This window comes from Oncorhynchus gorbuscha, linkage group LG03 (assembly GCF_021184085.1).
Source record: "Oncorhynchus gorbuscha isolate QuinsamMale2020 ecotype Even-year linkage group LG03, OgorEven_v1.0, whole genome shotgun sequence".
NCBI lineage: Eukaryota > Metazoa > Chordata > Actinopteri > Salmoniformes > Salmonidae > Oncorhynchus > Oncorhynchus gorbuscha.
The window spans coordinates 18,389,288-18,413,784 of record NC_060175.1 but is presented as its reverse complement, the minus strand read 5'-3'; the positions used below and the strand labels follow the sequence as shown (position 1 = coordinate 18,413,784).

At 41.8% G+C, this 24,497-nt stretch overlaps 1 protein-coding gene across 1 annotated transcript; it reads left to right on the top strand.

Moving 5' to 3' along the window:
- The first annotated feature begins 1,692 nt into the window (after window positions 1-1,692).
- LOC124027254 (protein-glutamine gamma-glutamyltransferase 2-like) lies at window positions 1,693-23,927 on the top strand. Its single transcript, XM_046339718.1, has 13 exons — window positions 1,693-1,866; window positions 8,503-8,682; window positions 11,833-12,051; window positions 13,648-13,766; window positions 15,226-15,354; window positions 15,540-15,717; window positions 17,552-17,687; window positions 17,896-17,999; window positions 18,321-18,560; window positions 18,854-19,129; window positions 20,958-21,118; window positions 21,646-21,782; window positions 23,497-23,927. The coding sequence occupies exons 1-13, from the start codon at window positions 1,857-1,859 to the stop codon at window positions 23,645-23,647; spliced, it is 2,040 nt and encodes a 679-aa protein (XP_046195674.1). The 5' UTR covers window positions 1,693-1,856; the 3' UTR covers window positions 23,648-23,927.
- Window positions 23,928-24,497: the final 570 nt, after the last annotated feature.

Genomic DNA, 24,497 nt, shown 5'->3' with positions numbered 1-24,497 from the left:
GTTCATTTTCTTAACTCTTATTGAATTGCCCTGTTGGTTAAGGGCTTGAATGTAGGCATTTCACAGTAAGGTCTACACTTGTATTCGGCGCATGTGACAAATAAAGTTTGATTAGATTTTATTTTATTTGTTGCCTACCGTCACCACCTGGGGGCGGACCGTCGGGAAGTCCAAGACCCAGTTGCACAGGGCAGGGTTCAGACCCAGGGCTACAAACTTAATGATGAGCTTGTAGAGTACGGTGGTGTTGAAGGCTGAGTGGTAGTCAATGAACAGCATTCCTACATAGGTATTCCTGTTGTTCAGATGGCATAGATACAGTGCGATGGCGATTGCATCATCCATGGATATATTGGATTGGTATGCACATAGCAGTAAGTCTAAGGTGTTGGGTAAGGTGGAGGTGATATGATCCTTAACTAGCCTCTCAAATAACTTCATGATGACAGAAGTGAGTGCTACTGGGCGATAGTCATTAAGTTCAATTACCCTTGCTTTCTTGGGTACAGGAACAATGGTGGACATCTTTAAGCTAATGGGAATAGAGGACTGGGATAGGGAGAGATTAAATATGTCCGTAAACACTCCAAACAGCTGGTCTGCACATGCTTAAAGGACGCTGCTAGCGAGGATTAACACGCTTAAATGCCTCGGGAGCGGCCCGTGTCGTTGGCAATATGTTCTCCTCAAAGTGGGCGAAGAAGGTGTTTAGCTTGTCCGGGAGCAAGACGTCGGTGTCCGCGACGTGGCTGACATTTCTCCTTTGCCAATGTAATCCATCCACCTGAGAAGTATGGCATATCAAGAAGCTGATTAAACAGCAAGATTATTACACAGGTGCACCTTGTGCTGGGTAAAATTAAAGGCAACTCTAAAATGTGCAGTTTTGTCACACAATGCCAAAGATGTCTACATTTTGAAAGAGCACACAATTGATATGCAGACTGCATTAATGTCCACCAGAGCTCTTGCCAGAGAATTGAATGTTAATTTCTCTACCTCCAAAAGTCGTTTTAGAGAATTTGACAGTACGTCCACCCAGCCTCACAACCGCAGACCACGTGTAACCTCGCCAGCCCTGGACATCCACATACGGCTTCTCACCTGTGGGATCATCTGAGTTTAGCCACCCGGACAACTGATGAAACTGAGGAGTATTTCTGTCTCTAATAAGTCCTTTTGTGGGGAAAAACTTCTTCTGATTGGCTGGGACTGGATACCCAAGTGAGTGGGCCTATGCCCTTCCAGGCCCAGCCATGGCTGCACCCCTGCCCTGTCATGTGAAGTCCCTAGATTAGGGCCTAATTAATGTATTTCCATTGACTGATTTCCTTATATGAACTGGAACTCAGAAAAATTGTTGAAATTGTTGCATGTTGAGTTTAGATTTTTGTTCAGTATATTTCCTAGAAGTAAATTGTATTTTGACATTGATGTACATTTTATTCCTGACATGATGACTAAAGTAAAATGTCTTCCCCATTCCCTATTGTCACACAAATGTATGCAGGAAATTGTGCAACTATTGTATAGGACGAGGTCGCTACAAGGTCAATAGAGTGTATGTGGATGTTTCTGTGTGAGTGCGTGCGTGCTTGCTCATGGATGTGAGCACGCGCACGTGGGCGTTCGACGGAAGAAAACCAACACGCCCCGATGACTTCCCAGTGCAGGTTATGCATTATACCGTCAGCTTCCGCAAAATTGTTAAAGGAGTCGACTACCAAAGGATTTTGGTGACGCGCATGAACACTACAAATATCAACTTTCGTTCACAGTCAGAGTAGCTGCGCAGAGTAGAGAATACTTTCAACAGCCTAATACAGACTATTACCCAGCAGTACGTCAACGCGATAATGGCTCACGGTAAGAATTTAAAAACTGTTTGAAATTATTTTTTTTGCAATGTTTTATTGAATGTGTTGTATCTCTGTAAATCTTCTCTCTAGTACATGCATAGCATTATTGAACATTTGAACATAACTGTGAATTACATTTGAGTTTCATCAGCAGTATAACAACTAATGCATTTTTTTTTTCAATATCAACGATAAACTTGCATCATGGTCTACAAAGTAGACAGTGGCAGATAATTTAAAATAGCTTATCATCTTATGTTATTGCTTCCTAAAATAAATACTACCTTGCAGGACTGAGCCATATGCCAGAATATGTATCCAAATATTTGAAGCATTTAGAGGATTTCAATATTACCTTAAAAGGCTGGTGAACAATTGATTTGTTTAGAAAAAAATCTCAAAACTAAAGAGCAAAGTAAAACCTGATCCATCCCTTCAATATGCACCAGGGTTTTCCAAATTGGTCCTCGGGACACCCTGAGTGCACGTTTTGGTTTTTGACACAGCACTACACAGACAGAGTTTGGGACACCCTGCTATGGACGAATGATGGCAAATAACTTACCGGTAGCTGGTTTCTTTTACGCCTGCTACATTAGGTTAGGTTGATGACCTTATCCAGCGGTGTCAATCACAATTTGCCTGAGGGCCACATGTGCACAATTTTTTAAATATATTTCCTCGCCATCAAAATATACCCAAAATTGTTATTTTCCATTATTTTTGAAAAATGGTTTTTTCCCTGGCTGTCTAGCGCTCATTGAGGTGATTATCAGCGAGCTGGACACAGGCAAGAAACTGTATGTGTAACGACGTTCGTCTGTTGAAAGAAGAGAGTCGGACCGAAATGCAGCGTGTAGGTTACTCATGACTTTAATGAAAGAATCGCGGTACATGAAATAACTGAAACTAAATACAAAAACAACAGAACGGAACGTGAAACTAATTACAGCCTATCTGGTGACTACAACACAAAGACAGGAACAAACACCCACGAAATACAAAGCGAAACTCAGGCTGCCTAAATACGGTTCCCAATCAGAGACAACGATAAGCACCTGACTCTAATTGAGAATCGCCTCAGGCAGCCAAGCCTATACCACACCCCTAATCAGCCGCGATCCCAAATAATACAAACCCCAATACAAAACACAACATATAACCCCATGTCACACCCTGGCCTACCCAAACATATACCAAAACACAAAATACAATGACCAAGGCGTGACAGTATGAATGATCCATGATTTCTTTCATACACAGTTTCAATTTGGTTTTAGTTATTTTAAGGTATATTGAGTTTTTTTTATCCCTCCAAAAAATAATGCAAAAATAAATATACTACATAGCCAAAAGTATGTGGACATCTGCGCGTTTAACATTTAATTCCAAAGTCATGGGCATTCATATGGAGATCCCCCCCCCCCCCCTTTGCTGCTATAATAACCTCCAATCTTCTGTGAAGGCTTTCCACTAGACGTTGGAACAGATCATTTGGCCCAAGCCAAACCTTTTTAACCTTTTGAGAGGGCAGAGGTGCTGTCGCACCTTCTTCACAACTGTGTGTATGTGTGAACCATTTTAAGTCTTTAGTGATTTGGACACAGAGGAACTTGAAGCTCCACTGCATCCCTGTCGATGTGGATGGGGGCAATCAGTTCCTTGGTCTTACTGACGTTGAAAGAGAGGTTGTTGTTCCGGCACCACACTATCAGGTCACGGACCTCTTCCCTATAGGCTGTCTCATTGTCGCCGGTGATCAAGCCTACCACCGTCTTGTCGTCAGGAAACTTGATGATAGTGTTTGAGTCATCCGTGGCTACGTAGTCGTGGGTGAACAGGGAGCACAAGACGAGACTAAGCACACACCCCTGTGGGGCCCCCATGTTGAGGGTCAGTGTGGCGGAGGTGATGTTGCCTACCCTCACCACCTGGGGTCGACCTTAAGGAAGTCCATGGTCCAGGTGCAGAGGGAGGTGTTCAGTCCCAGGGTTCTCAGCTTGGTGAAAAGCTTAGAGGGGACAATGGTGTTGAACGCTGAGCTGTAGTCAATGAACAGTATTCTGACAACTGCACCAACCAAAACTGTCATCCAACATCTAAAAGCTGGATGGGGTGAGAACATCTTTTCACATTGCCAATGCTGAAACCATAACCACTAAATGACAGCTTAACTTAACATGCTGTCTATAGGCCATTGTGGTTGATGTCTTAACAGAACCAAATGTAATTTCTATATATATAAAGGCAGCCTTTTATTTTTCTGGCTCATTTTTCTGGCTCACTGATGACACAAGTGTTGTCTCCCAGCTTGTCAGCTAACCATAAGCTTTAGCCTAGTCGTATGCATCTTTAATGCATCTGAGGAATGTGTTTCAGAGGGAGTTAAGTGTTGCTAAGGGAACTTTGGGCTTTTAATAGCAGACAGCAGCTGTAACTGAAACCAGAAACTGTGGCTAACTTAATTTGTCCTTGGAACGATTTTGCGAAGCCCCTATGAACCCTTTCAAACCTTTTACACCTTGCACACACACACACACGCACACGCACACACACACAAACCTTGCACACACACACACACACACACACAAACACATACACAAGCACGCAGACACATACAGACAATGCTGAGAAGCACGCACACACATACAGACAGAGAAAGAGATGTTTGTTTTTGTTTTGTTTATTATCTATTTCACTTGCTTTGGCAATGTAAACATGTGTTTCCCATGCCAATAAAGCCCCTTAAATGGAATTGAGAGAGAGAGAGCTCTTGCCACTTCATTCATGACTAGGCTGGATAGGTTGCTGTTAATAGCTGAGAGAACGTATCTATTCTTCCTGGGATTTACTGTACCTGCTTCTGTGCATTTTTCCCTGACTAGGATCTTTCATTGCCCAACCTTATTGGGTTTATTCTGGCCCAGTAATTCTGCTTGGCCTATAACAGGACACTTGATGTGGTGTTGTTCAAGTTTAGTAGACTGGAAGCAAAACAAGGGAGTGTAAGTCTAGAGTGATGGCATGGTAGACATGGTGACTTCATGGTAGTAGCCTGCTCAATGGAAGACACACCCCCTACACACATAGCTCACTTTGCTCTCTGTCCGTAAATTTATTTTTGCACTATTCATGTTTGTGACAGACTGTAATACATTGCTGTCTTCCCAGTGCAATAGAACAAAGAAAAACAACAATAACTACACCTTAATTACAGAAACCGTTCCGTTTAAATTCAGACTGCACATTATCTTACATCAGCTTTCATTCCGCAATGCGAGAGTGGCTAATAAAAATGCATTTTATTTGATACCAACTGTGTAGTTCAAGAATGAAACACAGCAATAATTACACTTTACCATTACATTGATTGAACCTGCGTTGTTTGGACTGTGTTGTCGAAAACAACATTTTGGTTGTTTATCTGTTATCAATCTGCCTAATGATCTCCAGATTCTAGGTTTGTAGTCCTGTTGCCTCCAGCTGTGGAAAAGCACAAGTTCCCAGATGCTTTATGACTGAGTAAAATAGGCTTATTGACAACTTACTTTCTCTTTAGGATGAAAGAGCTGGACTGGAGACTTAAGTTTGTCTCCTTTGAAAGACCACTTTTCTTCAACTACAAGGTGTAAAACACATGGTTGGTCAACTGTAGAAGATACACTATCCAGATGTTCCTACAGAAATGGATTTGTGATACATGTAGTCAGGGTTGGGTAGGTTACTTTTTAAATGTAATATGTTACAGTTACTAGTTATCTGTTAAATTATAATCAGTAATGTAACTTTTGGATTACCCAAGCTCAATAACATAATCTGATTACTTTCATGTACTTTCCATTTACTTTTCCCTTAAGAGGCATTAGAAGAAGACAATAAAGAATCTTTTGGTGTGTCATCATAGAGGTCTCTGACCTGTGGTCAGACTCACTCAGATGGAACAAATTTAAACACCTTTTTTTTCTATTCTGATTGGAATGTCATTGAGAAAACAGAACTGTGGCATAATGTATTTTTTCTCTCGCAAACATTTTTCTCTCGCAAACACATTATGAAATTAAAGTAATCCATTAAATACAAATCTAGTTTTTAAAAAGTATATGTAATCAGAGTTTTGTTGTTATAGTAACTGATTAGTTCGTTTTTTTGTAATCAGATTGCATGTAAGTGATTACATGTAATGAGGTACTCCCCAACCCTGCATGTAGTTCAAAGTAGCACTCTAACATTATTCAAGAAGTAGTACACTGGAAATAGGGTATATAAGCACCCCAGAGCAAGCAACCTTTTAAAGCTTGAACAATATTCCTTTGATTGCATAATATGGCAATCAGAAGTAACATAATTACATATAAGCCGTTTGACGTTAAATTCTTTCTGGAATATATGTCATTTTGTCCTGTAAGAAATTGGGATAAGTGAGTGTTGACAATGCAGCTCTAAAGTGATTGGTGAAACAAGATGGTGTACTACTTCTTGAATAATGTTAGAGTGCTACTTTTAACAACAACCAGTCGTGTCTTAAAGAAGCCAGATGACTGTAAATAGGAAATCAGAGGGTGGGATCTTATTCACACACCGAGCCCTGGGGACAAGGAGGTGTACAGTATTTGCTTGCACATTCACTGCTCATTCATGTTTTCTTGTTTTCTCTCTTGTGAAATACTTCCCTTTTTTTAAATGAATCAATGAAAGAGTTCAAGTCTGTGTCTCAATGGGTTGGTGTAGTATTTACCCACTAGTGGTAATTGAGTAAATATAGTTCCCAAGATAGTTATTTGCAAAGCAGCATTTCTTGTCTGAAGGATTCCTATGATTTTTATGGCACAACAGGTAAGATTTTTTCTCTTTCCACTCAACAACAGGAAGTGAACTCTTATGGTAAGTTTAAATAACAATGAATGTCCTTGGATTCATGCCTGCTGCCAGAGATAAGATGGCAGAAGGTCTGAAAATGTCTGGAAACAATTTGCAGCAGTCCTTTAACCATTTGTCTAAGGCCTATGTACCACAAGTTAATTCGACACCCTTAATGATTTAGCCATGCATACGTTTTATTCTATCGGCTATACACTTATTAATATGATTAAGTATACCATAGCTTATGTACATTTTCTCTCAAACTAAAACCGCTAAAGCAGTCATTTTGACAGCTCATGTATAAGAAAAATGTAAAGTCATGCTCCCCTCTGTCCTTGACACTTGGCGCTTATAATGATGTTTAGGCTTTACTGATGTTTTCATCATTTGACCGCACGTCTTGCATCTTTGTGGTTGGGGTATCTTATTTATTTTGTTGTTATAAAAATAAACTGTTGCCGTGTTCCAACATATATGCTTTTAGTTTCATAGTTGTAATAAAGGCATTCCTCAAACAAAATTGATTGAACATATGAAATGTTGTAAGGTACTGGGTGTCGTGAGTGGGAAGTCAGGCGCAGGAAAACAGAGAGTTCAATAGAGTGCTCTTTTAATGCACGCACGGTGAACCACGGCCACCCCACTAAACACTGGGTGCTCAAAACGAAATGCCCCAGACACGGGGAACGAAACAGTCCAGCACTATACACGAACATAAACCAACACGTTCGTCTGTATCAAACCCCAGGGTTACCATAATCAATCCCACATAAAGAAATGGACGGGCCGGCTGACTAATAAAGCCCAACTAATTACAACAAACTAAAACAGGTGATACCAATAAACACATAAGAAGGGGGAGGAAAGAAATCAGTGGCAGCTAGTAGGCCGGCGACGACGACCGCCGAGCGCCACCCGAACTGGAAGGGGAGCCACCTTTCGGTCGGACTCGTGACACATGTTGTGTTTTTTGTGTGTTTATATTTTTACATACAGTATATCCTATAGTAAAATAAACTAATGGAAATGCTATGGTCTAATTTTTTAAAATGATATTCCAATGTTACCTACGACCTTCATAAACACAACCAAATTACTGTTTTTGCAATAGCATATATGAAATGTTCTCAATTACACTGTTAGAATGTTGGAGTCAGAATGACTGCTCGTTAGCTTGAGGCCAGGTGGTTCTAGTGTTAACAGACATTTAGAAGACGCTCTTTCTGTAAAAGCACATAGTCAAAGAGCTGGACTGCTAGCATAAAAACAAGCAACTCTCTCTTCAGAGGTCAGTAGAATACTTAATTGTAGTGCTAAAAATAGAATTAAGTACCAGAATTGAAATGCAACAATACAATGTAAAGCAACTATTATAGACATTTCCAGAGTAGTAGTGCCATTGGTGGTGAGAGAAAGGGGTGGTCTACTTGGAAGGAACCAGCGTTGAGAGTTGGGGAGACAGTTTGAAGAGGAAGGTCATCAGTCTATCTAAAAACAGGTATAGACACAATTGTCTTAAAAGCAATGGGGGAGTTTGGTCCACCACTGAGGCACCATGAAAGAGAAGACAATCAATCGATAAAATAATATTTGTATAGCACTTTTGACGAACACATTTGTCAGAAAGTGAAGACTGGAAAGTGAAGACTGGACTGACACCCCCAAAGAGCAAACAGAGGAACTGTGGAGCAGGATTGTATTCCCTTGTAACTGGCTGGGTAGATGGTCAATCCTGAGGTAATTCTACTCACTGTTTCCTTTCTCTCTCTCATCCATCTCCCAGCACTGGACATTGCCCGATGGGACCTGGAGTGTGAGTTCAACAACACAGACCACCGCACGGAGCTCAACGGGGTGGAGCGCCTCATCGTGAGAAGGGGCCAGTCGTTCACCATCAACCTGCACCTCCGCTCGGGCGTCTACCAGCCTGGTGGCAGCGCCCTCGACCTCACCGTAGAGACAGGTACTGTGTTATCCCTGGGTTGTCGACTAATCAATTCCATGTGAAAAGCACTAGATAAATGTTGTTGAAGTGTTATTAAATCCTAAAGGTTAATCTTTATTAAAACATAAGATAATTTCAGTGTTTCCCCTAGATATTTCCAAAAGCATGACACAAACGGTCCCAAAACAAACATCTACAGTTCCTGACAACAGAAACTGAAGCCTGGGCAGTGAGTAATGGTAAACAAGGCAGGGTAGAGTGTCAGCTAGCTAACTGTTCTGTAAGAGTCAATAGTCTTCTCACTGATAATTGGAGCAGGATCAAACAGTTTCCCTATCCTCTAAACAACATTAGACCTCAACATTAGCTTTTTGTATCGCTATCTCCCTATCACTGGAGAAAATAAACAAGTTCCCTGTGCCAATAGAAACACACAATTAGGCGTTGCCGTGGTACTTTTAACATTTCCTAACAGACACGACCCAGTAAAATAATGCTTTCCATTCTCTACTCAAAATCGAAACAGAAACCCAGTTCCAAAATCTTTGCCATGAGCTCCAGTGAATACTTACTTCAATTCTTCCTTGATTGAATGAAGACAGTCTATTGGGCTGTGACCGATAAATCTCAAGTCTAAATCTTAACTTCCCTGCAAGTTTGAAAATACCTCATGCATGTGCTGCTGCATAGTGTGCAACACTATAACAACATACTCTATGCTATATTTTGCTATTGTTTTAACCCCTTAAAGTCTAAGGCCTTTTTTCACTACCTGTACATTTTTGGCTTCTACAAGCATTTCTGTAATAGGAAACATTCACATGTATTCACTGGAGCTATCCAATAAATCGATTTTGGAACTGGCTTGCTGTTTAGATTTTGACCAGAGACCCAGTCTGTAATACCTACATGTTTCAAGCAGACCACCATAGTCCCTGTGCCCAAGGACGCCAATGTAACCTGTCTAAATGACTATCGCACCGTAGCACTCACATCTGTAGCCATGAAATGCTTTGAAAGGCTGATCATGGCTCACATCAGCACCATCATCCCAGACACCCTGGGCCCACTCCAATTTGTATACCGCCTCAACAGATCCATAGATGACGCAATCTCTATTGCACCCCACACTGTCCTCTCCCACCTGGACAAGAGGAAAACCTATGTGAGAATGCTGTTCCTCGACTACAGCTCAGTGCTCAACACCATAATGCCCTCCGAGCGCATCACTAAGCTGAACACCTCCCACTGCAACTGGAATCTGGACTTACTGACGGGCTGCCTCGCGGTGGTGAGGATAGGCAACAACGCATCCACCACGCTAACCCTCAACACGGGGGCCCCTCAGGGGTGTAGTGGGGCAGGTCGAGACCTTCAAATTCCTCTGTGTCCACATCACTAAGTAATTAACATGGACCAAACACACCAACACAGGCATAAAGACTCATCACAAACGCCAGTGTTTCCTACCTCCGGTTCTCCAACAGCCCAAACACACCTCATTCAACTCATTGAGGGCTTGATGATTAGTTGGCAAGTTTAATCAAGTGTGCTTGTCCAGGGTTACAACTAAAATCTGTACTGTTGGGGTGTACTGGAGGACCAGGGTTGGGAACCACTGACATACGCTGCTGCTGCGGTTTGTTAAAAATCCTGATGCCTAGGCACTTTACCCCTACCTATATGTACATGCAGTGCATTCAGAAATTATTCAGACCCCTTCCCCTTTTCCACATTTTGTTATGTTACATCCTTTTTCTAAAATGTATTACATTGTACATTCTAAACACAATACCCCATAATGACAAAGCAAAAACAGTTGTTTTTTTTACATTTCAATTGGGCCAATTTATATATACAGTATATATATGTATATTTATATATATAGATGAAATATCACATATACATAAGTATTCAGACCATTTACTCAGTACTTTGTTGAAGCACCTTTTGGCAGCGATTACAGAATCAAATCTTCTTGGGTATGACGCTACAAGGTTGGCGCACTTGTATTTGGGGTAGGTATTATGGCAACACCTACTTGAGTGTTTCTATTGGCATTGGGAACTTGTTTATTTTCCCCAATGGTCATTGTGATCTACGAAGTGATAAGGAGTAAGAAAAGCTAATGGTGAGGTCGAATGTTGTTTCAAGGAAAAGGACACCGTTTAAGCATGTTCAAGTTTTCAGTGATAACGCTATTGACTCTTGCAGAATAGTTAGCTGACACTCTACCCTGTCTCCTTTACCATTACTCACCCTGCCCAGGCTTTGGGCTTTGGTTCTGTTGTCAGGAACCATAGATGTTGTGTTTGGGACAACTTTCTGTCCCGCCATTGGAAATATCTTGGGGAAAACACTGAAATGATCAGATGTTTTAATCAAGATGAATGCGTCAGATGTAAGTAACAGTCATAAGAGGGGTGGAGTGGCCATTGTACAGACCACAGCAGTTTCTACAGTATCCACCAGTTTGAGAACAGGAAGAGGATCATTCCACAGGAAAGCATGTGTCCTGTCAAAGATAAGGCTATCACAGTGAAAGTTAAACTATTTTTTTCATAGGCTGTAATATAAACTTTAAGACACAGAACAGCCAAGGAAGAAATCTAAGTTGTTTCAGCATGCTGCTGAAAGCAAAGGGGTTAAAAGTGATGATTATTTGGCCTTATGCCCAGTCTGAACACAATGGAATTTCAGTTCAGGCAGTTTATTTTAACGGAGGTCACTTGAAGGATGCTGAGTTTCCATCGTCTTTGATCCCTGTGGAATTGTCCACCATTTTCCAATGTTCTCGCTGAAGGGTTTGGGAATAGTATGTCAATTGTACAGTCTGAATTATGAAAATGTTTCATGTGTGACCTGAAAGCATCTGTGTGCTTCATATTTTTCACAATACAGTAAAGAACGTAATTCTTATAAAGGACAGCAACTTCTGTCGAGGTCATGACTTTTGTCAAGGCCTATTTAAAACCCCTCTTTAGACTATTGAGATCCATTGACACATCTCATGACAAAGAATGACAGAATAGCTATGGCCAATATTACTTTCCCTCCAATGGTAAAATAAGTAGGTAAGCTCTAGTGTTTTGGCATTGAAGTCCTTTACATCATCCCTAGTCAAGTGTTCCATCTGTAACCATTTCTCTTCTTCATGTCCTCTACTAGGTCCCCAGCCCTCTGACCAGTATGGTACACAGGCCTCCTTTGGGCTGACAGACCAAATCGATACCTCCTGCTGGAGCGCCGCCATCACCAGTCCCCCCGGGAACATGGTGTCCCTGTCCATCTGTTCCCCCCCGGACGCGCCCATCGGACGCTGGCGCCTGACTCTGGGTCAGGGGGGCAGGGTGGACTTTGTGCTGCTCTATAACCCCTGGTGCACCGGTAGGTAAACATTCCATACATCATTCTGTCTGCGAGTATAGTAGGGGCTATGCATAGTTGAGTGGAATGCCTTAAGAGTAATTCACAGATGCAGAGACAAGACATAGCTATGCGGAATGTGTTGACAGTTGGAAAAATTGCTTGAGCCGTGCTGAGAATTCGAAAAGTAGGAGAGCCAAAAGTCCAATATTTTAGAACATGTATGCATACATGTTTTGGACTCTGATAGGCGCTTTAGATGTCTCTGTTACAAAGACAGCCAGCATGACCAATGGAGGGATGCAGGCTTACAGGAAGGATCCCATAGTGGGGAGAACAGGACGGCATGGATGGATGGTAGTTTTGGAGAGAATATGATGATCAAGCAATGGAGAATGGGATGGATAAGTATTTTCCAGTATCTCTAAATGTTTAGCCCTATCATGTGCTGTATTTACAATACATCTTACCTTAGAAATTTTGTTACCTTAGAAATTTTGTTACCTTAGACATTTTGTTACCTTAGACATTTTGTTACCTTAGACATCAAAGTAAATAGACAGCAGATAGTCTCATTAAAGATGTACTCTCAAACTTTTGTATCATTTCAGCCAGTAGATTTGAAAGTGGTGCTCACGAGCCAAAAGTGGTCCCCATTTTTTGTGTACTAATTCATCCAATTGCTTACTACATCCACTCCGTATGATATGTAACATCCTGAAAAAACAATAAGTTTTATTTTTTGGCAATCCGTATTATTCGTATATGTTACAAATCCAAATGAAATTGTTGTACTGTGGTAGAAAAACAACAAAGAAAGAACTAAACAACTAACCGTAACTAACTCAAAACAATATCCCATAAAACCTGAAACAAATGGGAGGGTAGGGGGGTGATTATGGTCGGTGGCGGCTCTGTTGCAGGTCGTAGCCCCCACTCAGCTCGCGGATCCACCATCTTTGGTGGCGGCTCTGGTGCGGGCCGAAGAACCATCTCATCCCGTGGATCGCATGAAGCTCTGGACTGGGGACCATCGCCTGAAGCTCTGGACTGGGGACCATCGCCTGAAGCTCTGAACTGGGGAAGCACACTGGAGGCCTGATGCGTGTGGCCGGCACAGGTGGCACCGGACTGGTGACACGCACCTCAGGGCGAGTGCGAGGAGCAGGCACAGGACGTACCGGACTGGGAAGGCGCACTTCAGGGAGAACAATATCTCATAAAACACAAATGGAAAAAATGCTACTTAAATATGAACCACAATTAGAGACAACAATAGCCAGCTGCCTCTAATTGGGAATCATACCAAACACCAACATAGAAAAACTAAACTAGAACCTCACATAGAAAATAATAACTAGAAAAACCCCCAGTCACGCCCTGACCTACTATACCATAGAAAAACAAAGGCTCTCTATGGTCAGGGTGTGACAGTTTCATAGAAAGTTATATTGAAAAGAAATTGTAATTTAATAAGCCCAATGCATTTTGAAATACTGTTGCCTACTGCAAGCAGATAATGAGGCACCCTTTATTCCATTCAGCCTTTTGAGACCTTGTCTTTTTCTATGGAGGACGATACTTTATCCCTGTATTATTTACGTCTCTCGTCAACAGGTGATGTGGTGTACATGGACAGTGAGGAGAAACTGAGGGAGTACATCTTGGCTCAAGATGGTATCATCTACCGAGGCGGCTGGAAATACCCCATCCCTACACCTTGGAACTATGGCCAGGTACCAACAACAGCACAGCTCTGATCGTTGTTTAAACAACCAGAATTTGGCGGTGGCAGTGATAAAGGCTTGGCTTTTGAATTTGGCTTACGCTTACCCTGATAAGGGAGAAATAGCCATTCATCAAGAGATGTATGTTGAACTGCTTTCCATTGTAACTACTGTACTGTGCACTTTCAAAGGTGAGATCATGCTGCCGCATAGTACTGTATATTTAGAGATGTAGGATCTTAATTTGATCACCTTTTTGCAGGAGAACTTTCCTGCAATACAGAACATTAAAAACTTGTAGTGTATTTGAGGTTTAAAAGGCTTCTGAAGTTTATAATTTCCATTTTATTCTTATGAAAGAAATGATCAACACCTACAAAAATGTCCAATAATTTTAATCCACATAATAATTCACATTTCCTGTTGCTGCAGGATTATATTCCTTCTGTAGGAAACTGTAGGCTCATATTAAGATCCTACATTTGCATGAGTGGTCTGACAAGTTTGATAAAGTGAGAATATAAATTATGGTTAAGAAGAACTTGTGATGAGTGGACTTGTCACGTCCTGAGCTTAGTTCCATTTGTATGTTTCTATTTTAGGTTGTTCAGGGTGTGAGTTGGGGTGGGCATTCAATGTTTTTGTTTGGTCTGGTATGGTTCCCAATCAGAGGTAGCTGTCAATCGTTGTCTCTGATTGAGAACCATACTTAGGTAGCCTGTTTTCCCACTTGTTTTTTTGTGATTATTTTCTGTGTCTGTGTCTTCCACACAGAATTGTTTCATTTTCATTTTGTGTAGTGTTCAGTTTTAATAAAACATATGACTAAAACTTACCACGCTGCGTATTGGTCCGATGTGGGGCACACCGGGAGTGTGGCTAAGTCAGGTAGGAGACCTGAGCCAACTCCCTGTGCTTACCGTGGCGAGAGGTGGACCGGGAAGGCACCGTGTTCTGCTGTGAGGCGCACGGTGTCCCCAGTTTTGTTTTGTGTATTCAGTTAATAAATTAACATGGACACTTACCACGCTGCGCATTGGTCCGATATTTCATACTCATCGTCAGATGACGAAGAGATCCGTTACATAACTGTTGACTGGTAAAATCCAATTGAGGCTATTTTCTTTCCACATCAAGATGCTTCCATTGGTTCAATCTGTGTATAATTGACAGATCATGATAATCCTACTGAGATGGTGAGACCAAGGTTCAATTGTTGATACAGCTCATTATCTAATTGATGTGTGTCATAGTTGCATATTGTGCACACTGTTTATGCATATGACTGGCGTCCAGCTTTACCAAACGTTTGCACATGATATTTTCAGGAGAGAATCAAAGACGAGAAGCAAACTTCTAATCCTTTGATCTTTATTCGATCTTTTGCGCACCTTTGCATGCTTAGTTCCCTTTTGAAAATAAGTAGCAGGATTATTTGACCTTGTGTGGTTTTCTCTGTGTGATGTAGTTTGAGGATGGGATCCTGAATGCCTGTCTGAGAATCCTGGATATGAACCCGAAGTGCCTGCGTAACCCTGGGAAAGACGCTTCAGGGAGGAGAAACCCAATCTATGTGTCCAGAGTTCTCAGTGCCATGGTGAGATCACATCAATCGGTTTCGCATCCTGTCATGCACTGCATTACACACTGCAGTTCATACAGTAGAATATAATATAAAATATACACTTGAACATATAGTAGATGGCAAATAGCAAGTCTCAATATAACAACAAAGCTGAATGTGAAATGAAGAGCCTGACCATTGTTGTCCATGTCCCTCAGGTGAACTGCAATGACGACAAGGGAGTCTTGCAGGGCAGGTGGACTGATGACTATGACGGCGGGGTGAGCCCTCTGTCATGGAAGGGTAGTGTGGAGATCCTCCGGAACTGGGACACAAATGCCTGTCAGCCTGTGCGCTTTGGCCAATGCTGGGTGTTTGCAGCAGTGGCCTGCTCAGGTTAGAAATGAATGCATAGACATTAAGACTGAGTGTTTTACACACTGTATCATTATATTATGTAAGAGACAAACCCCTTTTTGTATTTTTTATTTTACTAGGCAAGTCAGTTAAGAACAAATTCTTATTTTCAATGACTGCCTAGGAACAGTGGGTTAACTGCCTGTTCAGGGGCAGAACGACAGATTTTGTACCTTGTCAGCTCGGGGATTTGAACTTGCAACCTTTCGGTTACTAGTCCAATGCTCTAACCACTAGGCTACCCTGCCGCCCCATCTTTAGTAACACATTCATCACTAAGATAAGGGCTCTGGGACTAAAGTCCTTCCTCTGCAACTGGATCCTGAACTTCCTGACGGGCAGCCCCCAGGTGGTAAGAGTAGGCAACAACACGTATGCCACGCTGATCCTTAACACTTGGCCCCCTCAGGTGTGTACTTAGTCCCCTCCTGTATTCCCTGTTCACCCACGACTGTGTGGCCAAACACGACTCCCAAAACCATCATTAAGTTTGCTGACGACACAACAGTGGTAGTAGGCCTGATCACCAACAACGATGAGACAGCCTATAGAGAGGAGGTCAGCGAACTGGCAGTGTGGTGCCAGGACAACAACCTCTCCCTCAGTGTGAGCAAGACAAAGAAGCTGATTGTGGTCTACAGGAAAAGGCGGGCCGAACAGACCCCCATTAACATCGACGGGGCTGTAATGAAGCGGGTTGAGAGTTTCAAGATCCTTGGTGTCCACATCACCAATGAAGTACCATGGTCCAAACATACCAAGACAGTCGTGAAGAGGGCACAACAAAACCTTTTCCCCCTCAGGAGACAGAAAAGATTTGGCTTGGGCTCCGAGATACTCAAAGGTTGTAAAGCTGCACCATCGAGAGCATCCTGACCGGTTGCATCACCGCCTGGTATGGCAACTGCTCGGCATCTGACCATAAGGCGCTACAGAGGGTATTGCGAACAGCCCAGTACATCACTGGGGCCAAGCTTCCTGCCATCCAGGACCTATATAAATTAATAGGTGGTGTCTATTAATAGGCGAAAGCCCATTAAATTGTCAGAGACTTCAGTCACCCAAGTTATGGACTGTTTTCCCTGCTATCGCACGGCAAGTGGGACCGGACCGCCAAGTCTAGGACCAAAAGGCTCCTCAACAGCTTCTACCCCCAAGCCATAAGACTGTTGAACAATTCAGAAAAATCCATTGATTTCCCCCCCTGTACAATGGTGCTACTCGCTGTTTGTTTGTTACCTATGCATAGTCACTTTGCCCCCACCTACATGTACAGATTACCTCAACTAGCCTGTACCCCCGCACACTGACTCTGTACCGATGCCCCCTGTATATAGCATCGTTGTTCTTATTGTTACTTTTTATTATTGATTTTTATTTTAGCCTACTTGGTAAATATTTTATTATTCTTGAACTGCGCTGTTGGTTAAGGGTTAAGGGCTTGTAAGTCAGCATTACATGGTGAAGTCTACACTGTTGGTTAAGGGCTTGTCAGTAACCATTTCACAGTAAAGTCTACACTTCTTATATTCGGCGCATGTGGCAAATAAAGTTTGATTTGTTTTGATTCTATGAATAGGGGGGCAGGTAGCCTAGCAGTTAAGAGCCTTGGGCCAGTAACCAAAAGGTTGCTGGTTTGATCCCCAAGCCAACTAGTTGTCCCCTTGAGCAACTTTACCCAAATTGTTTCTGTACATCACTGGATGAGTGTCTGCTAACTGTAAAATATTTATAATGCCATATGTTAGACCTGTAGTAGAGTAGTTGATGAGTAGTATTGGCTAACTGTACATGATTTTATGTGCCCTCTCAGTTTCACGAGCCCTGGGCATTCCTTGTCGACTGGTCACCAACTACAATTCAGCCCACGACACCAACAGTAACCTGGTGATCGAGCGCTACGTGGATGAGAACGGACAACTTGTTCAGAAGTCCAGAGACATGATATGGTGAGACCTCAGGAGGACTATCAAATTGGTGGATTTCCACTCAGACAAATTCAATACAGAGCTAGCCATGTATTTGTTCATGCTTTTTGCCAACAATCTGGAAATAGTCAATGCATTCCGGAGGTTGGGTATATGAGCAAATGTCCTTCACTTGTAGCAGACCGTCTGGAAATGGTTAAGGGGTTACTATGGTTGTATGTCTTTGTAGGAACTACCACTGTTGGGTCGAGAACTGGATGACCAGACCTGACCTCAAACCAGGTTTTGACGGCTGGCAGGTCATGGACCCCACACCACAGGAGAAGAGTGAAGGTGAGGCCTAGATGGTATTGACAATAACCCGAACTACAATAACCCCAACTACAATAACCCCAACTACAATAACCCCAACTACAATAACCCCAAATACAATAACCCCAACTACAATAACCCCAACTACAATAACCCCAACTACAATAATCCCAACAATTTCAGAATAGCCCATAAAATGGCATGACCCCAATTCATATGTGTATTGATTCCAGAAAAATTCCTGAATTGCTCAGATTTTACTAGAAGTGATAAGGAAATGGCTTCAGATATGTCATAAAAACATGTAATTTTCAGTTCACTCACAGATTGTCCTTCTTTCAGGGGTTTACTGCTGTGGCCCTATCCCACTGAAAGCCATCAAGGAGGGCGAGCTCACCGATAAATATGATGCCCCATTTGTGTTTGCGGAGGTCAATGCTGACGTGCACACCTTTATGAAGCGCAAAGATGGCAGCACGAAGAAGATCATCAGCTCCGTCCATGTGGGGCTGAAGATCAGCACTAAGAGTGTGGGCAGTGATAGGAGAGAGGACATCACACACCTGTACAAGTACCCTGAGGGTAGGGAGATTCACTGTGACACCACTGTAACATGCCACCAGGACACACCAATGTCACATTACACCACAATATGCCACCAAGAGAGCAGATAGGAAAGTCACATATTCCTTCTTAAGTATTTGAAGTAGTCTGTTCATTATATGTACAATCAGATAAAGTATGGAGCTTCAAAATAAGAAATATATGGTGAAGTTCACGAAACACTACTTTGGAAACAAGGTCTTATTCTTCCCTAAATTAGTTAATTTACAGTATATGAAAGCATGTATAACTTTTGCTTTCTGTGCACCCAGGTTCTGACGAGGAAAGGGAGGCCTTTACAAAAGCCAACCACCAGAACAAACTACTGCAGCAGCAAGACAATGCTGGCTTGCTTATCGTCATCAAGGTTTCCACGGAGATGAGAAAGGGCTGTGACTTTGACGTGTTTGCCGTGATTACAAACAACACGCCCAATGAGAAGAAGTGCCGTCTGGTGTTCGGCTCCAGAGCTGTGTCCTACAACGGTATTCTGGGAGAGAACTGTGGGTTCAAAGACCTTCTCAATGTACAGTTGGCACCTGGAGAAGGTCAGTTGGCTTTGTATAATGGAAAGTTTTGTGTGTATATATATATAGACTGCCTTCGGAAAGTATTCAGACCCCTTGACTTTTTCCACATTTTGTTAGTTTACAGCCTTATTCTAAAATGGATTACATAGTTTTTCCCCCTCATCAATCTACACACAATACCCCATAATGACAAAGCAAAAAAATATTTTTAGAAATGTTGGCTAATTAAAAAACTTAAACATCACATTTACACAAGTATTCAGACCCTTTACTCAGTACTTTGCTGAAGCACCTTTGGCAGTGATTACAGCTTAGTCTTCTTGGGTATGACCCTACAAGCTTGGCACACCTGTATTTGGGGAGTTTCTCCCATTCTTCTCTGCAGATCCACTCAAACTCTGTCAGGTTGGATGGGGAGCATTGCTGCACAGCTATTTTCAGGTCTCTCCAGAGATGTTCGATCGGGTTCAAGTCCGGGATTTGGCTGGGCCACTCAAGGACATTCAGAGACTTGTCCCGAAGCCACTCGTGCATTGTCTTGGCTGTGTGCTTAGGGTTGTTGTCCTGTTGGAAAGTGAACCTTTGCCCCAGTCTGAGGTCTAAAGAACTCTGGATTAGGTTTTCATGAAGGATATATCTATACTTTGCTCCGTTAATCTTTACTTCTATCCTGACTAGTCTCCCAGGCCCTGCCGCTGAAAAACACAGCATGATGCTGTCACCACCATGCTTCACCGTGAGGATGGTGCCAGGTTTCCTCCAGATGTGACACTTGGCATTCAGGCCAAAGTGTTCAATCTTGGTTTTATCAGACCGGAGAATCTTGTTTCTCATGGTCTGAGAGTCTTTAGATTCATTTTGGGAAACTCCAAGCGCACTGTCATGCTCCTTTTACTCAGGAGTGGCGTCCGTCTGGCCACTCTACCATAAAAGCCTGATTGGTGGAGTGCTGCAGAGATGGTTGTCCTTCTGGAAGATTTTCTCATCTCCACAGATGAACTCTAGAACTTTAGTCAGAATGACCATCGGGTTCTTGGTCACCTCCCTGACCCTTCTCCCCCAATTGCTTAGTTTGGTCAGGCAGCCAGCTCTAGGAAGAGTCTTGGTGGTTCCAAACTTCTTCCATTTAAGAATGATGCAGGCCACTGTGTTCTTGGGGACCTTCAATGCTGCAGAAATGTTTTGGTACCCTTCCCCAGATCTGTGCCACGACAGAATCCTGTCTCAGAGGTCTACGGACAATTTCTTCAGCCATTCTGACATGCACTGTCAGCTGTGGGACCTCATATAGACAGGTGCCTTTCCAAATCATGTCCAATCAATTGAATTTACCACAAATGGCCTCCAGTCAAGTTGTGTAAACATCTCAAAGATGATCAATGGAAACAGGATGCACCTGAGCTCAATTTCGAGTCTCATAGCAAAAGGTCTGAATACTTTTGTAAATACATTTTTGTTTTTAATAACATTTGCAAAAAATTCTAAAAACCTGTTTTCACTTCGTCATTATGGGGTATTGTGTGTAGATTGATAAGGAAATTGTTTTATTTAATCCATTTGAGAATAAGGTTGGCACGTAACAAAATGTGTAAAAAGTCAAGGGGCCTGAATACTTTCCAAAGGCACTGTATATGTGAGAGGGATAATACTGTAGTTCATTTAGAGTTTAAGACCGTGTATGGAGTTCTTTTCATGTTGTTTCATGTCTAATGCTAATTCGTGAATGTGTGTCTGTGTGCATTGAAATCATACTGTCCAGTGTTCTATGTATCTGCTTATGTCAACGTGTCAACATCCTGAGGAATTGGATGGTGTCTCACTTCCTCTGCTTTATGTCTCGCTCCAGAAAAGCGGGTTGCTCTTAGGATGAACTACTCCAAGTATGCAGAGAATCTCACTGAGGACAACCTGATCCGTCTGGCGGCTCTGCTCCTAGACTACGGTACCCAAGAGGCTTACCTCGCTGTGAGGAATGTCGTACTGGTTAACCCTGAGATCAAAGTCAGGGTATGCCCACTACTCTCACTACTTTAACACTTTACAAAACACAAGAATACAGTGATTAACATGAGTAATAAGTATACTTATTGCAGCAACCTCAGTGGAGTACTCTGACTTGGGAATCAAAAACGTTCAAGCATTTGGTCCCAAGCCAAGGACGCTAACCACAGCTCCAAGAGAACTAAGTTGCTTGGAAGTACTCATGCCAGGACAGAGTTCACAATGTGAAAGAACGGTACCAGCTGGCATTGCAAGCTTGAGTGTGATTATCAGATATGTCAAATTAAAATCCTACATCTGTAGCTAAAGACATCCATAGATAGTCAAGATATTTATCTCAACTTTCATAAAAAATAATCAACTGTCTTATGTCAACATGTGTCAACATCTGATAAATTGTTTGAAAGAACCGTTCCAGCTGGCATTGCAAGCTTGAGTGTGATTATCAGAGATGGAGCGTTCTCCATGTTCGCCTAGCCGTTGAAATGCAATATGTCAAAGCATTAAGATAATTTATGTTCCCTTATATATAGATCCTTGGGGAACCCAAAGAGAACCGTAAGCTGGCGGCTGAGATCACCCTGCAGAACCCTCTCCCAGTACCGCTGCAGAACTGCTGCTTCACCGTGGAGGGGTCCAATCTCACTGGAGGACAGGTCGTCACTGAGAGGTAGGAGGGAACCATGACAGGGTGATGTTTATTTCCAAATGGGACTGTTTACAGATCAAGTGCATTGACCGCTAAAAGTAACAACAGGAGTGTAAATAGGACCTATTAGTGAGGATCAAAGCAACAATTACATGTAATGTTTGTCTGAAATGTCTAAAAGGATATGTATAATTCATAGACAAATAATCAATCATGTTTTAGTCACCAAGTGGTGCATGTCCATGCCTTGGAGTTGGAGGTGTTCATGACAAAGGAAATGTATGTTTTGTAGCAGACTCACAATAATGCTTACAAAAGCAGACTAAAAGTCTTACTAGTGTTAAGTGGGATACTGAATTCCCAGCCGTGTACAATTCAAGCACACTTAAACTATCCAAGAGTTTTGCCAAGACCACAATTTAATGAATCTTCTCAAAAAATGTTTTGGATTTGGAAATTAACACTTTCACATCAAAGACTAGGAAGTTCGCTGGACGGAAGCTGACTGTTTTACCAGGTCGTGAATGTTTGCCTGGATTTATTCAGTATTTATAATAATAATTTGACTGAGAGTATCGTTTTGTCAGAGTTGGTTTTCCAAGCATTCAGATGGTATAAGGGCACAAGGCGAGACCCAGATGCAGACACGGGAGGCAGATGGCTTGAGTCTTTGATATTTATTATAATCCAAAAGGGTAGGCAAGAGAATGGTTATGGGCAGGCAAAAGGTCAAAACCAGTTCAGAGTCCAGGAGGTACAGAGTGGATGACAGGCTCGTGGTCAACGCAGGCAGAATGGTCAGGCAGGTGGGTACAGAGTCCAGAAACAGGCCAGGATCAAAACCAGGAGGACCAGCAAAAAGAGAATAGAAAAAGCAGGCGCACGGGGAAAAACACACAGGTTGACTTGAACATACTGGCACAGAGAGACAGGAAACACAGGGATAAATACACCGGGGAAAATAAGCAACACCTGGAGGGGGTGGAGGCAATCACAAGGATAGGTGAAACAGATCAGGGCGTGACAGATGATTGTGATGAGCTGTGGGTTTGGTTGGCATGTGACTCCTAGATGTTTGGCTCAATGTGGTGTTAAACAATCGAGACGAGAATATGAATGGATTTGTTCATAAAAACAGTTTTGAATGAGTTTGTCGAGCTTCTAAAACATAATTAAATATCCTATACTATAAAATGGTTATTTAGCACATGCTTTAATCCAAAGTGTTTTCTAGTTCAGACATATATGTATGTAGAGAACTATGGCTGATGCAATACATACATAGTCCTTACTGGTCAGCTCAGCAAAATCATTACAATCACACTATCACACTAGGATCTACATTTGAGCCAGTTTACTACAGAGGGAAAATAATCCTACACCAACAGGAAATGTTCATTTATGTGGATTATAATTCATGGATATTTTTTGTAGGGGTTGATCCATTTTCCATTAGGGAAAATCAAGTCAGAAATGACTAAATGGACATTGCAAACTTTATAAGCCTTTTTAAAACTAAAATACACTACAGGTTTGCATTTCAAGGCTCAGAAACAAAAGAGTGATCAAATGAAGATCCTACTTCTGTAGCTAAAGACATCCATAGATAGTCAAGTTATTTAACTAAACTTTCATGAAAAATAATCAACTGTCTAAATATGTATGCTGGGAATGTAGTGTGATAGTGTTACAGTAAATGTAGATAGAGTAACTTCTAAATATTTACCCTTCTTAGACTTAACTCTACGGTGGAACCTGGGCAGGATGCCAAGGTCAAAATCTACTTCACGCCCACCCACTCGGGCCTAAGGAAACTGGTGGTCGACTTCGATAGCAATAAATTGTGTCACGTCAAGGGCTACAGGAACGTCATCATCGGAAAATAGAGGACCCACCCTGAGCCTACACTCCAGAAAACCCGATGAGAAAGAAGCCTTGTTACGAAATCTTTTCAAAGCAACATATTGCTGTTCTCATAGATATATCTCACTTATCATCTATAGTTTTATGCATTTATACATTTTATAGGAAGTATAAATATTTTGCATGGAAAGCTTTGAGTTGTAATACTTTCACATTTTTACATATTGGTGTCAACAAATGTATATTGTAAATGTACAATATAGTGCTACAGACCTTTTTAATAAATACATGGAAAATAACATATTTCCATTTTTCGGGCTCTCTTTTTTGTCAAGAAAATCCACAATTTGTTGGGATTAGAAATCTGTTCAAGTAAAGCTTAATAATGTAAGATTTGTGTTATGGTTATTGATACAGTAAGTGGCCTATGTTCTAAATGATGTATTGACAATGCATGCATTTTCCATTAGGGCAAATCAAGTCTGACATTTTATAGTGGAAATTAAATCTTAATTAAATCTTGAATACACTATCAATTTGCATTTTCTAATGTGCAGGAAAATTATCAGTAACAAAAGAGTGATCATTTAAGACACTACATCTGTATGAAATGGCATCATGGTTACTATTTGTATACTTATGCGGTAACTGCAATCATTAATTAACAGCTATTGGATTATACTATATACAAATACATTTAGATACCCATAAAAGGTATTTGATATGCCCCATTTATTATTTAGACAGACATAACTTTACAGAAGTTGCCAGCTCTAAGTTGCCCGCCAGCTCTAAGCCTATCAACCCTGTGTCAACAATTGTGCAAGGAGAGAGGTATTAAGCAACATGACCAAATAGGACTGATAAGTAATC

Coding starts and splice junctions, on each gene's coding strand:
- LOC124027254 (XM_046339718.1), top strand. Junction 13,767..15,225: donor CACCTTGGAACTATGGCCAG/GTACCAACAACA, acceptor TGTGTGATGTAG/TTTGAGGATGGGATCCTGAA. Junction 18,561..18,853: donor CCTGTACAAGTACCCTGAGG/GTAGGGAGATTC, acceptor CTGTGCACCCAG/GTTCTGACGAGGAAAGGGAG.